General features: G+C 46.1%; 1 protein-coding gene across 7 annotated transcripts in view; it reads right to left on the reverse strand.

Annotated features, from left to right (window-relative positions):
• Positions 1–17019, reverse strand: part of ARHGAP39 (Rho GTPase activating protein 39) — a 131936-nt gene that overhangs the window by 49337 nt on the left and 65580 nt on the right. For 6 of the 7 annotated variants that reach the window (XM_073230348.1, XM_037023261.2, XM_037023255.2 and 3 more), the window contains one exon: positions 11203–11637. The exons of the other annotated variant lie outside the window; for it this stretch is intronic. In XM_073230348.1, coding sequence (XP_073086449.1) covers positions 11203–11637 — 435 coding nt within the window. The remainder of the gene's footprint in view (positions 1–11202; positions 11638–17019) is intronic. 7 annotated transcript variants of the gene reach the window in all.

Genomic DNA, 17019 nt, shown 5'->3' on the forward strand with positions numbered 1-17019 from the left:
AATAATCAATGGATCAATGAACAAATTAAAACACAGATTAAGCAATATATGGAGACAAATGAAAACAACAGCACAATGCCCCAATTTCTGTGGGGCTCAGTGAAGGCAGTTCTAAGAGGAAAGTATATAGCAATTCAGGCCTATTTAAAGAAGGAAGAACAATCCCAAATGAATAGTCTGAAGTCACAATTATTGAAACTAGAAAAAGAAGAACAAATGAGTCCCAAAGCCAGCAGAAGGAGGGGAATAATAAAGAGAAGAAATAAATAAAATTGAGAAGAATAAAACAATAGAAAAAAAACAATGAAACCAAGAGCTGGTTCTTTGAGAAAATAAAAGATAGATAAACCCCTAGCCATATTTATTAAGAGAAAAAGAGAATCTACACACATAAACAGAATCAGAAATGATAAAGGAAAAACTACTAAGGACATGACAGAAATACAAAAAAATTATTAGAGAATACTATGAAAATCTATATGCTAACAAACTGGTAACATTGAAAAAATGGACCACATCCTAGAAAAATACAACCTTCCAAGACTGACCAAGGAAGAAACAGAAAATCTAAACAGACCATTTACCAGCAGCTAAATTGAATTGGTAATCAAAAAACTACCCAAGAACAAATATCCCAGGCCAGATGGATTCACTGCTGAATTTTATCAGACATTTAGAGAAGACATAATACCCATTCTCCTTAAAGTTTTTAAAAAATAGAAGAGGAGGGAATACTTCCAAACTCATTCTATGAAGCCAGCATCACTCTAATACCAAAACCAGGCAAAGACACCACACAAAAAAGGAAAATTACAGACCAGTATCCCTGATGAATATAGATGCAAAAATATACTCAACAATATATTAGCAAACTGAATTTAAAAATACATCAAGAGGATCATACACCATGATCAAGTTGGATTCATCTCAGGGATGCAAGGATGGTACAACATTAAAAAATCCATCAAGATAATCCACCACATCAACAAAAAGGACAAAAACCACATGATCATCTCCATAGATGCTGAGAAAGCATTTGACAAAATTCAACATCCATTCATGATAAAAACTCTCAACAGAAATGGGTATAAAGGGCAAGTACCTCAACATAATAAAGGCCATACATGACAAAACCCACAGCCAACATCCTACTTAACAGTGAGAAGCTGAAAGCTTTTCCCCTTAGGTCGGGAAGAAGACAAGGATACCCACTCTCCTTGCTTTTATTCAACATAGTACTGGCCGTTCTAGCCACGGCAATCAGACAACACAAAGAAATAAAAATGCATCCAGGTTGGTAAGGAAGAAGTCAAACTGTCACTATTTGCAAATGAGATGATATTGTACATAACAAACCCTAAAGAACCCACTCCAAAACTACTAGAATATCTGAATTCAGCAAAGTTGCAGGATACAAAATTAATACACAGAAATCTGTTACATAACTATACACTAATGATGAAGTAGCAGAAAGAGAAATCAGGAAAACAATTCCATTCACAGTTGCATCAAAAAGAATAAAATATCTAGGGATATACCTAAGCAAAGAAGTGAAAGACCTATACCCTGAAAACTGTAAGACACTCTTAAGATAAATTAAATAGGTCACTAACGAATGGAAATTCATCCCATGCCCTTGGGTAGGAATAATTAATATTGTCAAAATGTAGACTGCCTAAAGCACTCTACAGATTCAATGCAATCCTTATCAAAACACTGACAGCATTCTTCCACAAACTGGAACAAATAGTTTTAAAATTCATATGGAACCACAAAAGACCCCAAATAGCCAGAGCAATCCTGAGAAGGAAGAATAAAGCAGGGGTGATCTTGCTTCCCAACTTAAAGCTCTACTACAAAGCCACAGTAATCAAGACAATTTGGTACTGGCACAAGAACAGACCCACAGACCAGTGGAACAGAATAGAGTCCAGATATTAACCCAAACATATATGGTTAATTAATATATGATAAAGGAGCCATGAATATACAATGGGAAAATGACAGCCTCTTCAACAGCTGGTGTTGGCAAAACAGGACAGCTACATGTAAGAGAATGAAACTGGATCGTTGTCTAACCCCAAACACAAAAGTAAATTCAAAATGGATCAAAGACCTGAATGTAAGTCATGAAACCATAAAACTCTTAGAAAAAAACAAAGGCAAAAATCTCTTGGACATAAACATGAGCAGCTTCTTCATGAACATAACCCCCCATTAAATGGAAACAAAAGCAAAAATGAACAAGTGGGACTATTTCAAACTAAAAAGCTTCTGTACAGCAAAGGACACCATCAATAGAACAACGAGGTACCCTACAGTATGGGAGAATATATTCATAAATGACAGATCTGATAAGGGGTTGACATCCAAAATATATAAAGAGCTCATGTACCTCAACAAACAAAAACCAAGAAATCCAATTAAAAAATGGGCAGAGAAGGTGAACAGACACTTCACCAAAGAAGAAATTCAGATGGCCAACAGGCACATGAAAAGATTCTCCACATCGCTAATCATCAGAGAAATGCAAATTAAAACCACAACAAGATATCACCTCACACCAGTTAGGATGGCCACCATCCAAAAGACAAAGAACAACAAATGTTGGTGAGGATGTGGAGAAAGGGGAACCCTCCTACACTGCTGGTGGGAATATAAATTAGTTCAACTATCGTGGAAAGCAGTATGGAGGTTCCTCATAAAACTGAAAATAGAAATACCACTGGACCCAGGAATTCCACTCCTAGGAATTTACCCTAAGAATGCTGGAGGCCCAGGTTGAAAAAGACATATGCACCCCTATGTTCATAGCAGCACTATTTACAGTAGCCAAGAAATGGAAGCAACCTAAGTGTCCATCAGTAGATGAATGGATAAAGAAGATGTGGTACATATACACAATGGAATATTATTCAGCCATAAGAAGAAAACAAATCCTACCATTTGCAACAACACGGACGGAGCTAGAGGGTATTATGCTCAGTGAAATAAGCCAGGTGGAGAAAGACAAGTACCAAATGATTTCAGTCCTCTGTGGAGCATAAGAACAAAGAAGAAACTGAAGGAACAAAACAGCAGCAGACTCACAGAACCCAAGAATGGACTAATAGTTACCAAAGGGAAAGGGACTGGGGAGGATGGGTGGGAAGGGAGGGATAAGGGGAAAAAGGGGCATTATGATTCGCACACATAATGTAGGCAGGCGGGGAGACACTGGGAAGGCAGTATAACATAGAGAAGACAAGTCATGATTCTATAGCATCTTACTATGCTGATGGACAGTGACGGTAATGGGGCTTGTGGTGGGGACTTGATAATACGGGGAGTCTAGTAACCATAATGTTGCTCATGTAATTCCACATTAATCATACCAAAATAAAAAAAAAAAGAAGAAATGTGGAATGCCTGTATTGATATAAGTAGACTCTGGAGCAGACTCTTACTAGGAACTAAGAGGGTTATTTCATGATAATGGGATCAATTCACCAAGAGGACATAACAAGTGTAAATGTTCATGCACCTAACTACAGAGCTGTAAAACACTCCTGGATATTTACCTGTGAGAAATCAAAGCATAGATCTGTACAAAGATTATGCAAATATGCACAGCAGTTTTCTAATAGCCAAACCTGGAAACAACCCAAATGTGAATCATGAAGAGGCAGCTCCACACAGTAGAACACTACTCAGTAGTGGGTAAGGGACGAGGCTGTGGAGACATGGACGACCTGTCAAAACAGTCATGCTGAGTGAAAGATGACAAAAGAATACATACTGTTTGATTCCACTTCTATAAAATCCTACAAAATAAACACTGGTCTACAGTAATAGGAGGCGTATCAGTGATTCCTTGGGGATGCATGGTAGTATAGGGAGGGTCCAGGGGCAAAAGGGAAGACAAAGGAGACTCTCAGGGGTGGAAGGTACAGCTGTTGCGATAGTGGTAGTGTCATGGTTGGATATACACACCAAAACCTATCCCGACACTGTGCACACGTCGTGTGGCCTGTCCATTTCCCTTCTGAGAACAGGGAGGCTGGAATGTCAACACTGAACAGGAGGATTTTTTCTTTTCTTTATACTTTCCTTGACTAATTCAATGTTTTTTCTGAAAATTTGTTGGGGACAGGGGTGGGAAACAGTAAAGCTAGTTCGAATTTAAGAAAAAGTCCCATACCTGCTTCATCCCACAGCCTCCACCCTCAGGAAGAAAAGCTGTCAACGGGTTGTTTCTGTCCTTATGGTGGTAGTGGTGGATGGTGGGGGCCATCCTTTTACAAATCTAAGTGGTAACCTAATCAAGACCTACATCAAGGACCCACTGGGTGTAGGGCTGGCCTCTGAACCTGCAGCGCATCAGAGCATCTGGGGCCCTTACTGCTCCTGACAATGCTCTCCCCCGAGAAGATCCGACAGTCAGCTCAGTGCTGTTCTCAGTGCTGCCCTGGAAGCCCACCATGGCGATGGGAGATTGGGCTCCCTGGGATGCTGTGAAAGGAAAGGGCAGGTGGGGATGGATCCCTGCAGGGGGAACGGCAGCAGAGAGCAGGTGTAGGTCTGCCCTGGAGGTGTGGGTGACAGAGCAGAGTCTCCTGCAAGAGGCCGAGTCCCGCTGCAGCCTGGAGGCTGCCTGTGCTGCTGCTCGGCAGACCCGTAGTCGCCTCAAGCCTGTGCAGGGTGCCCAGACCAAAGGTCAGATGGAACCTTGGATCCGTGCAGTCTCTCTCTGCTGCCCCCAGGGTGTAGAGGACCTCTGTGTGCAGAGTGGGGAGGGGTGGCAGCAGTTGGCCACCCCAATCCAGTCCTATTCTGCAGAGCAGTTGTGCCAGATGGGGTCCTCTTCTCAGGTTTTTCCTTTTCCTAAAGGGATTTTCTGCTTAAGAGACAGTGCTTCCCAACCCACACCTCTCACAGGTGATCCTAAACTGTAGGCCTGATGCTGCAGCTGCCATCACCTTGGCCTGCAGACACAATGTCTGGTGACGCCTGCACCTCTGGATTATCAGGCCAGAGAAGGGATGGGAAAGGCCCCAACAGGAGGCCCCAGCCAGGGGATGGGAAATGCAGAAATGCACCATGTGTGGGCCTCTGTCTCCGGCCCCGACCTGCCTGATGGGGACCTTGGAAACCTGTGCCAGCCCAGCTCAGCAGGGGAATGGCCCTTCTTGCCCTGCTGTCCCACCAGGAGAGGGCAACCAAAGCAAGAAATTCAGCCAGTGGTTCCACATGCTGGACACTGAATTAACCTCATTTTCCTTCTCAGCAATCATCAAGGTTAAAGAAACAATAACAGGCAAAACCAACTCAGAAGACAGGGGAGGCAGACCTACAGACCCCTGGGGAGGACCATGCACAGGACAGCTGTCCTGCGAGGGCACGGCAGCAGGCTCAGATCTGTTGTGTAAGCAGATGTACTAAGTGCCTGTCCACACTCAGGGTCATGGAGGTCAGATGAATCCTCAGTGGAGAAGACAGGCCGAGAGGCATGGTAGTAGCTGCCCTGGAGAGAAGCGAGAGGATTGATATGGAAAAATCAGTATGTTTAACAACTTCTGAAAAATGTTAAGTTGAATGATGTGATAAAGCTGTTTTTGCAGGTTAAAAGAAATTAAATATTAGTGATTCATATGGTTTAATCTGTTATTAAGGGCAAATTTATAAGAAAAACCTCAATGAGAGAGACAGATGGGGTAGAGGTTGATTTTAGAATCTCAGTACATTAATGGAGAAACAAGTAAAAAACACAAAATTCTTTGTTTTCAACAAGACAAAATTTTTAACAATATTACTGAATAAAGAAAGACATACTATTCAAATGACAGCAACATTGACACACTCTACGTCAACAGAGAGAGTGAAGAGGATCAACAACTTTGGCCAAACAGAACCAGTAGGTGCACATGGGGTGGCAGGCTGAGTCCCCTGGGGCGCAGGGGCCAGACGGTGGAGTCCAGCACCACGTGCTTTTGAGAGCAGACAGCAGACCTAATTAAAAACAAAGGTAGGCAAAAGTGTATTACCAGACAAGGGAACAGGAAGGACTTAGACCAAGAGGGCGTCCCGTGGAGAGTGCTGCGGAGAAGGAAGTACTCTGAGGGGAAAGGGGGCATTCGAGGAGACGCAGGAGGCCGGACCGGACACCCGGCTCTCACGGCAGAGACTCACAGAAAAGAGAAGGCTAAGAGTAAGTAACTGATACAATGAAATCCATAAATGAACATGGATTTTCACACTCTTCAACAGGGAACATTATTTTTCAAGTGTCCACAGAATATTTTCAAATTTGATCAATTACATAACAAAAAAGCCCAATAAATTTTAAAAAGCAGAAATTTTAGACTTCATTCCTTGGACACAATATAATGTTTAGAGTAAATTGCATAATTTAAACAATGCCATACTCTTGAAAATTTAAACAAAATTCTAAGTACAGCTGGGTTCAGGGCTGCCTAGTTGTTGAGTGTGGCGACCCTTGGCAGCTGAGTGGCTGAGGGAGTGGAGGGAGCGGCAGTGGGGTCAAGCAGGGCCTGGTGTCTGAATTGGGGCCCTTTTCCTGAGAACAGGGCCCAGACCCACTGTCAGGATGGGGGCTCAGCACTCGGCAGATTCTGGGCTACCCAGAGGCCTGCTGACTGGGCCTCCCAAACCCGAGGCAGCTGGAGCCACCATGCTTACCCACTACTGCAGGGCCTCAGGCAGCAGTCCCGCTGACCTCTGCCTCACCTGCATTCACACAGACCTTTCCAAAATGTACGCAGCACAGGACAAGTCCACCTGTACCCAATCTGATCTATAACCTACAGGGAGGCAGCTTAACAGCCATACATGGGATGTCATGGAAGTGCCCGGTGCATGTATGTGTGTCCTGTGCCACAACCACCAGGGAAAAGGATGGCTCTATTGTGCAAACTTGGCACCCACAGGAAAACACCTCCATAAGCCACAGGAAAGCTGCTTATTAAAACCAAGGAGACTTATGATAGGTGGCACTCCATTTTGTAATGCGGCGGGATGCTCTCAGCAGAGACACTCTGACCTGCCATGAGCAGAAGTGGTGGCTGGTAAGGAGCCAGCGCAGCCCCAGGTGGGAGGCGGGTCAGACCTGGGGAGAGCGGTAGGGCACCGGACCCAGCCGACTTTCAGAAATGAGGGGAAACATGGTATATTTTCTGACCAAGGTAACAAACCTACCATTTACAGATTCTCCAGAGGAGAAAGAGAGGAACCACCGAAGAACCAAGTAGGGATGAGGTAGGTGTCCAGCCAGGGGCAGAGCGCCTCCAGGGGTGCATGTGGCGGGAGGGGGACAGAAGCGGACTTCAGACTCCTGGGAGTCAGATGTGCTCGTGAGTATTTTAAGTACAACCACAGGAGAAAATTCCCACAGAATAAGAGGACAGATAACTTCCTGACCAGTGGGGGGGAAAATAAAACAGAACCCACTCAATCTTGAAGAAGGCAGAAAGAAGGAGAAAGGCAGCCCATGCGTTCTCTGTAACGGGACCAACCAACAAGGTCACAGATTCATGCCAGCAACAGAGGACATGAGGTAGCTAAAACCCAAAGACTGCAGACCTTGTGAGTGCACAGGAGCGGCATGAACACAGGGCCTGGCGTTCACAAAGGACAGGCTATGTGCCAAGGGGTCAGGGCTCCTCAAAACACGAGTCAGTGGGATCAATGGAAACTCCACTTGGACTGCCTGAGAAACCAGAACTCCAAAATTTACATGGTGGAATGAAAGCCCACAAACTAAGATGAAAAGGGGATCCCTCCTGGCCCCCCTCAAGAAAGGTCACTCCAGAGAGATCTAGCCTCAAGAAAAATCAGGGCTTGAAAGAAAATATCTTTGGACCCAGCCAAGCAAGTACTTTTTAAACAAAACATTAAATATATAAACCACAAGGCAAAAAAGCCTGATAAATTTGGTTGCATTAAAATCAAGGACACTGGGCAGGTGACAGAACATAAGATTCTCAAAAAATTTGAAACCAATGAGGAATCGGCATCTGGTACATACAAAGGACTCCTGGGAACTGTCACAGGAGCAAGCTGTCCACTCCAGGGCAAACATGAGTGAAAAGTATGAGCAGGCAATTCACATAGGAGAAAACTCAGAAGTCTTGTGCACAAGCTCATGAAGGATGAGAATGAAAGCACGGGGGTAGTCCACCCATGACTGATCAGATCGGCTGGCCTCTCATCCCGCAGCACAAAGCCCAGGACACCTGGAGGTGCAGGGCTGTCGTGCGGGTGGGGAGGTAACACCAACTGCATGGAATGGCAGGATGGGGCTTAAGAATACACCCACTCAGAAGGTGTGCAGCCTATAGCCCACCTCTCAGAAGAATACACTCGAACAGCAAGACACACCCGGACACACAGTGTGAGAGAGGAAAGTGTCACGAAAAGCAGGTCCTGAAAGGGCATCAAGGCGATAAACTAAATCCTTTTGCTGTATTAGTGATCTCAGTAAGCATGACTGCAATCATCCTGCCACATGAGACAGGTGCTTGGAATGGATGAAAAATAGACCAAAGTGGATAAAAAGCACATCCAAAGTATACTGATAAAGATTACAGTTTGGGAAAAGATGTTTACAGGCAAATAAGAATCAAAGAGAAATAGGGCACTATGTTAATATTAAAATACACCCAAGACAAAAATATTATGAAGGGTAAAAGGAATTCCACATGATGAGAAGAGGAAAATTCACAGGGAAAACACAACTCTAAATTTAGGTGCAACTAATCTGTAGCTTCAACACAGAGGAAGCAGCAATGAACAGATTCTAAGGAGAGACAGACAGATTCCAACCAAGCCAGCAGGAGCGCCTCACCTCCCAGGTCGGGCGGGCAAGGAATTATTGAGAAACTGAGTGATGATACAATTAACAGGTCTGATTTAATAAACATACAGAGAATCCTAGACCTAATAAACAGAGAAGAGAAATTATTTTTTAAGCAGCCATAAAATCATTTACAAAAATTCAGGATCTAGGCCACAAAGCAAGTCTTAAAAAAAAATGCATTCTGACTAAAATGAAATTAAGTTAGCCATCAAGAACAAGAATGAGACTACCCTATAGTTTTAGAAATGAAGACATTTCTAAGTTACAAATGAGTCAAGGAAGAAATCATATTAAAATTAGAAAACATTTCAATTTTCACTGTCAAAACAATGAAAATTCTACATATCAAAAATTGTGTAATAAAACTAAGGCACGTTTTGAGAGAAATTTATGACTTCATTCAAATGAAACAGTGAAAATGAATGAGTGGAGCTTCCAAAGCAGTGATAAAAGAATGGGAAAATAATGTCAAATGAAGACAAGAGAAAGTACAGAACAGAGGGTCACTAAAGCCAAAAGTTGGTCCTTTGACAAGATATACTGGAAATCCCATACAAAACCAAAAGGGAACACATGCACCTCACCTTAGAAATGCAGAAAATATGGCTATATAGGAGCAGAATTTCGAAATACAAAGAACACTACAATGTAGCTTCAGTCAACAGATTTGTGAGCCCAGTGAAATGGACCATCTACCAGGAGGGGTCTCTTCTGGAGGCTCTGAGCGGGGCTTCCCCAGACCTGCCTCCTGCTTCTGCCCTCCAACTGGCCTCTGTCATCACACGCTGTTCCCTCTGTGTCTGTCTTCCTATAAAGACACCGGTCCTCTTAGATTAGGGCCCTGACTCCAGTGTGACCCCAACTCAAATAATTACATCTGCAGCAATGCGACTGCAAATAAGGTTGCATGCAGAGGTCCTGGGGGTGAGGACTCCAGCATACCTTTCTGGGGGACACAACTGAAAACACAACACCACTGTCGACAGACTGGAAAATATACTTGGTAAGTCACTACATCAGTCAAGATAAAAAGCCTAAAAGATGCAGGGCACCCAAACCGGGCGGCCAGCGTCCTGGCACTGCAGGGGTGGCCTGCAGCCTGAGTGTGGGAACAAAGGTGGCAGCACCACCCCCAGCCCAGCCTCATTCTGGAAGTCCTGGCTGGCTCCGCAGGTGACCTGGGAGGTGGTGTGCATGTGCGTGTGTGAATCTTTAATGAGATTGATGACAGTGCAACGAAAAGTGTAAAAAATAAGGCTGTCATATAACAATCTGTGTGTATATACCGGTAACAATCAGAAAATATGGCTTTAAGAGATACAAGTTATAAAAGCCAGAGCTATAAAACTGATAATCAAGTACCTAGAAATAAACCTTAAAACAATGTGCAAGTCCTCTGTGGAGAAAACTATAAAACACACCATCTTCATACAGAGGAGCTGGAGGCTGAACCAGATAGTGGCCAGTGACTGTCAGTCACAACAAGGCAACAAAGCCCTCATGAAGACCCACCAGAAAAGCGTCTGCCCTACTTCGTGGCCTCCTCACCTCGGGGCTTCCCCACACAGGGAGCCAGATGCCTCCATGCGCCTCCCCAGAGCCAGGCCCCACTCCACAGTGACAGAAGCTCCTTGACTTGGGACCTGGGTCTGGGCGGCTCTTCATTCGGCTGCTGACTTGTACCCTTTACTACCCTGGTAATAACGGGTAAGTGTGCTTTCCTGGCCTGTGAGCTGTTCTGTCAAGTCAGTCGAACCTAAGGGGTAGGGCGGGGGAACCGCCAGTCCATAGCTGGTCAGAAGCACGGATGACAACCTAGGGCTTACTACTGGCATCTGCAGTGGTGGTGTGCAGGGCAGTCCTTTAGGAGGGAGCCCTTCGCCTGGGGAATCTGGTGCCTTCAGCGCACACAGCGTCAGAACTGAGCTCAGTTCTCAGACACCTGCTGGTCCAGAATTGCTCGGTGTTGAGGGTGGAAGCCCCTCCCCTGCCACACACTGGAATTGGCCCAGGAACCCTCACATACCCCCTCCACCACCCTGCCTCTGTCCTACCGTCACTCTCGCTTGCCAGTGGCCAGAACCAAACAATCTGTTATCAGCTAGAAAATGCTGTCTCGAAAGGTGGCGCAGGGCGTCCCTCACTCACTGTCCCCACCAGAGGCTGCCCAGCGCAGTCTTGGGGCCGAGACACTGGTGGGGGAGACAAGCCCCTCTTTTCACGGCAGAGGAGCTGCCCTGCCGAATGGAGAAGGGGCACTGACGGGGCAGCGGGGTGGTGGGCACGGCACCTGCTCAAATGCTCAGGCCCCGCCTGATGCCCCCTCACTTGCCCCCTGCCCGCCTCACCTGCTACTTTCTCCCTTCAGAGCCCCAAACACGGCCTGCCGGCCCGCCCTTGCCACAGACTCCTGCACCCTCTCGCCAGCGTCCGGCTCGGGCTCCAGGGAGGAGCTGGTGCTGCCATCGCGGCTGATGCTGCTGCCCCGCCCAGGGCTGTTGTCTGCCGAGGCGCGTGGGGACTCGGTGTTCTGCTTCAGGGTCTGCAGCTTGGCCAGCGGGATGATGTCGCAGTCCTGTGGCCGGTGCCACACAGTACGCTGGGAAGTGGCGTTGTAGTAGTAAAAGCGTGATGTGTTGGGATCGAAGAGCTCCCACCACTGGTTCTCGCTGGTGCGCTTGATGCGGACGCCAGCAGGCGGGTCCCACACGCACTCGCCTGTGACCAGGTTGGCATACATGTGCTCGCGGGTGCGCGGCTCAACGATCTCCACCCACTCCAGCCTGGGAAGGAGAAGAGCAGCGTCAGCGGAGGGGCACTGCCGCCGGGACAGGCAGAACGGAGGGAGGAAGCCACCGCGGAGACCCCAGGGCAGGCCGCCCACCCCGGGAGCAGTGCCCGTCTGTTGGGCAGCTGTCCCCCAGCTGCTAGGGGGCCAATTCGCTGCGTGTGTGTGCAGAGGCGAATACCCAGGCCCTCACATCCAGCATCAGACCCTTCTCATATCTGCCAGCTTCAAAAGCAAGAAATCCTGTCACTTATAAAATAAAACCAACTCAAACCAAAGTCCCACTCCTGACTCTCTAAACAGTGGTTACTGCCCCGCACTGGGGTCCCCCCAAGGGTCTTGGGACCCTCCATGGGCCCCGCGTGGAGGGCCTTCCTGTGCTCACAGGGCCCACGTGACACCACTGCCATGCCCCTCCCACCCGGCCGTGTCCTGCAGGACGCCCTGGCTGCTCTCAGCCTACACAGGCCCCCAGCGAGGGCCACCACCCTGTCGCCTGCAGCAGGAGTGGACACTCCCAACTCCACACCAGGCAGGCTGCAAAGGGGTGTGGGGCCCTCCCTGGCTCGATGACTTGGCATCCATCTTGACAATAAATTTTTTAAATTGAAGGGTGGAAACAGTGTAAATTGAAGCTACATTCAGAACAAGGCAATTTTAGTGCCAGTATGTTTGATATCAGGCTGTGTTCCAACTGGCATCTGGCATATACACGCTGCTCCCAAGTTTCCACATGAGTAACATCCCTTTAAGTGCCACAGCCTGCTCTGCAGTGTGGATGCCCCGCACCTGCACATCTGCCCGTTGCTTTGCACTCCTGTGATGAGCCCGGCCTGGTCCTCACCACCACTGGGGGAGGTCAGTGGTTTCCAGGACAAACAACATTAATTCCAGGGGCATGGAGAGAAGGGGAGGAGAGGCCTGCAGCTCTCCCTGCCTGCTCCTCGCCCTCTACTCCAGGCACACGGTCTTCCAGGTGGGTGCACAGGGGGGCTTGGGCTGAGGGCTGGGCAGGCGGTGCCAATGACTTTCCTCACACACATGCTCATCCTCCCAGCACCTCAGCCCTACCCTTTGAGACCAGAGCTGTTCAGGGCCATTGCTCCATGCGGGAAGGAGAGAAGGCAAGACCCAGCAGGAGGACAAACTCTGTGCCAGTTTGGTCCCAGCAGTGGTGGCCCCCCACAGCAGCCGGCAGGCTCTGGGGCCTCTTTCTGGACCTGCAAGTGCTTCCAGAAGACTGGGCTGGGTGAGCCCTGGGCCCATGTCTGGACTGGGAGTGGGCCTGGATGTGGGCACCGAGAACGGCACAGTGATACTAGGCAAGGCACAAAGCGAGGCCAGCTTGCCAGGCACAGGATGTGGGCTGGGGCTTGACTGTGGAGGGCCTACGAGGTGATTCGTAAGGAAGCCAGGAGTAGAGAACTGGGAGGCAGCACATGGAGCCAGGGGAGGGCGAGAGATGAGGAAGGGGCAGAGAAGGGGTGCCCTGCAGATGGGGGAGGCCAGAGGCGGAGAGGCCAACACAGAGACCCAAGAAGCAGCAGCAGCAGGGCTTATGAGGAGGGGGAGGCAGCCCCCAACTCGCCTGAGGAGCGGAGGAAACAGGAGCAGGTGGGAGGACGCAGAGGGGCAGCCCTGCGGCCAACAGGCAGACAGCAGGAGCTCTGCTTGACTGGCTGCTCCAGGCAGGATGCTGGGGTGCCGCAGGGCACGTCCCCAGCTCACAGGGGGGAAGCATGGGGCCAGTACAGGGCAAGAAACTCTGCCCTTCTCACCAACCTCACTGGGCACCCAGTCTCGCTTGCCCCAAGAGCCTGCCATTCCTTCTTCCCTCGACTGCCCTGCCCACTGAGTAGCCCCACTCCCGGGCACCCTCACCCCTTCTCCGTGCCTGCCCACCCACCTCATGGCCCCAAGCCTGGTAAACCAGCACCCTGGAGTGCTCGGGCTGGTGGGGCCTCCACAAACAGTGCTTGTCAGTCGTAATGGCTGTGCCCCTTTGGGCACAATGGATAACCCCCTCCCACTTCTGACTTTTCCTTAGAAACTAGTCTGCTCAGCTGCTGTCACAAAACACTACTGACCAGGCGGCCCACAAACAACAGACTCTTTTTGGGGGTTGATGGATTGGGTTATTTTTTGTTGCAGTATAGTTCATATATAACATTATATTGGTTTCAGGTGTATATCTATACACATCACTAAATGCTCACCACCATCGTTCCATCTGTCATCATACTAAGATTTTATAAAACTTTTCACTGTATTTGCTGAGCTGTACTTTCATTCCTGTGACTTATTTATTTACTTATTTAGTTATTTCTTTATTTATTTTAGTACCATTAATGTACAATTACATGAGCAACACTATGGTTACTAAACTCCCCCCATTATCAAGCCCCCCCCACACACCCCATTACAGTCACTGTCCATCAGAGTAGTAAGATGCTATAGAGTCACCACTTGTCTTCTCTGTGCTGTACTACCTTCCCCCAGCCCCCCACCTACATTATGTCTGCCAATCAAAATGCCCCCTTTCTTTTTCCCCACCCTTCTCCCTCCCTTCCCACCCCTCCTCCCCAGCCCCTTTCCCTTTGGCAACTGTCAGTCCATTCTTGGGTTCTGTGATTCTGCTGCTGTTTTGTTCCTTCAGTTTTTTCTTTGTTCATATACTCCACATATGAGTGAAATCATTTGATACTTGTCTTTCTCCACCTGGCTTATTTCACTGAGCATAATACCCTCTAGCTCCATCCATGTGGTTGCAAATGTTAGGATTTGTTTTCTTCTTACGGCTGTATAGCAATCCATTGTGTATACTTATCACATCTTTATCCATTCGTCTACTGATGGACACTTAGGTTACTTCCATTTCTTGGCTATTGTAAATAGTGCTGCGATAAACATAGGGGTGCATCTGTCTTTTTAAAACTGGGCTGCTGCATTCTTAGGGTAAATTCCTAGAAATGGAATTCGTGGGTCAAATGGTAAGTTTATTTTGAGCATTTTGAGGAGCCTCCATACTACTTTCCACAATGGCTGAACTAATTTACATTCCCACCAGCAGTGCAGGAGGGTTCCCCTTTCTCCACAGCCTCGCCAACATTTGTTGTTGTTTGTCTTTTGGATGGTGGCCATCCTTACTGGTGTGAGGTGATATCTCACTGTGGTTTTAACTTGCATTTCTCTGATAACTAGCGATGTGGAGCAGCTTTTCATGTGTCTGTTGGCCATCTGAATTTCTTCTTTGGAGAACTGTCTATTCAGCTCCTCTGCCCAGTTTTTAATTGGATTATTTGCTTTTTGTTTGTTGAGGTGCATGAGCTCTTTATATATTTTGGATGTCAACCCCTTATCGGATCTGTCATTTATGAATATATTCTCCCATACTGTAGGGTACCTTTTGTTCTATTGATGGTGTCCTTTGCTGTACAGAAGCTTTTCAGCTTGATGTAGTCCCACTTGTTCACTTTTGATTTTGTTTTCCTTGCCCGGGGAGATATGTTCATGAAGAAGATGCTAATGTTTATGTCCAAGAGATTTTTGCCTTTGTTTTTTTCTAAGAGTTTTATGGTTTCATGACTTACATTGAGGTCTTTGATCCATTTCGAATTTATTTTTGTGTATGGGGTTAGACAATGATCCAGTTTCATTCTCTCACATGTAGCTGTCCAGTTTGGCCAACAGCAGCTGTTGAAGAGGCTGATATTTCCTCATTGTATATCCATGGATCCTTCATCATATATTAATTGACCATGTTATCTTTGGGTTAGTATCTTGACTCTCTATTCTTTTCCACTGGTCTATGGGTCTGTTCTTGTGCCAGTACCAAATTGTCTTGATTACTGTGGCTTTGTAGTAGAGCTTGAAGTCAGGGAGAGTAATCCCCCATGCTTTATTCTTCCTTCTCAGGATTGTGTTGGCTATTCGGGGTCTTTTGTGGTTCCATATAAATTTTAGAATTATTTGTTCCAGTTTGTTGAAGAATGCTGTCACTATTTTGATAGGGATTGCATTGAATCTGTAGATTGCTTTAGGCAGGATGGCCATTTTGACAATATTAATTCTTCCTACCCAAGAGCATGGGATGAATTTCCATGTTAGTGTATTCTTTAATTTCCCTTAAGAGTGTCTTGTAGTTTTCAGGGTATAGGTCTTTCACTTCCTTGGTTAGGTTTATTCATAAGTATTTTATTCTTCTTGATGCAGTTGTGAATGGAATTGTTTTCCTGATTTCTCTTTCTGCCTATTCATCGACAGTATACAGGAGTGGAACAGATTTCTGTGTATTAATTTTATATCCTGCTACATTGCTGAATTTAGGTATGAGTTTTAGTTGTTTTAGAGTGGATTCTTTAGGGTTTGTTATGTACAATATCATGTCATCTGCAAATAGTGACAGTTTGACTTCTTTACCAATCTGGATGCCTTGTATTTCTTTGTGTTGTCAGATTTCCATGACTAGGACATCCAGATCTATGTTGAATAACAGTGGGGAGAGTGGGCATCCCTGTCTTGTTCCCGATCTCAGAGGAAAAGCTTTCAGCTTATAACTGTTAAATATGATGTGGGCTTTGGATTTGTCATATATGGCCTTTATTATGTTGAGGTACTTGCCCTCTATGCCCATTTTGTTGAGAGTTTTTATCATGAATGAATGTTGAATTTTCTCAAATGCTTTTTCAGCATCTATGGAGATGATCATGTCATTTTTGTCCTTTTTCTTTGTTGATGTGGTGGATCATGTTGATGTATTTTTTAATATTGTACCATCCTTCCATCCCTGAGATGAATCGCACTCAATCATGGTATATGATCCTCTTGATGTATTTTTGAATTCAGTTTGCTAATATTTTGTTGAGTATTTTTGCATCTATGTTCATGAGGGATATTGGTCTGTAATTTTCATTTTTTGTGGTGTCTTTGCCTGGTTTTGGTATTAGAGTGATGCTGGCCTCATAGAATGTGTTTGGAAGTATTCCCTCTTCTATTTTTTGAATGGTACAACATTTGAAAATCCATCATCATCATCCACCACAACAACAAAAAGGACAAAAACCACATGATCATCTCCATAGATGCTGAAAAAGCATTCTCCTATTTTTAAGGAGAATGGGTACGATGTCTTCCCTAAATGTCTGATAAAATTCAGCGGTGAATCCATCTGGACCGGCCATTTTGTTCTTAGGTAGTCTTTTGATTACCGATTCAATTTCGTTGCTGGTATCTGGTCTGTTTAGATTTTCTGTTTCTTCCTTGGTCAGTCTTGGAAGGTTGTATTTTTCTAGAAAGGTGTCCATTTCTTCTAGGTTATCCAGTTTGTTACCATATAGATTCTCATAGTATTCCCCCATAGTTCTTTGTATTTCTGCAG

This window comes from Manis javanica, chromosome 2 (genome assembly GCF_040802235.1).
Source record: "Manis javanica isolate MJ-LG chromosome 2, MJ_LKY, whole genome shotgun sequence".
Classification (NCBI taxonomy): domain Eukaryota; kingdom Metazoa; phylum Chordata; class Mammalia; order Pholidota; family Manidae; genus Manis; species Manis javanica.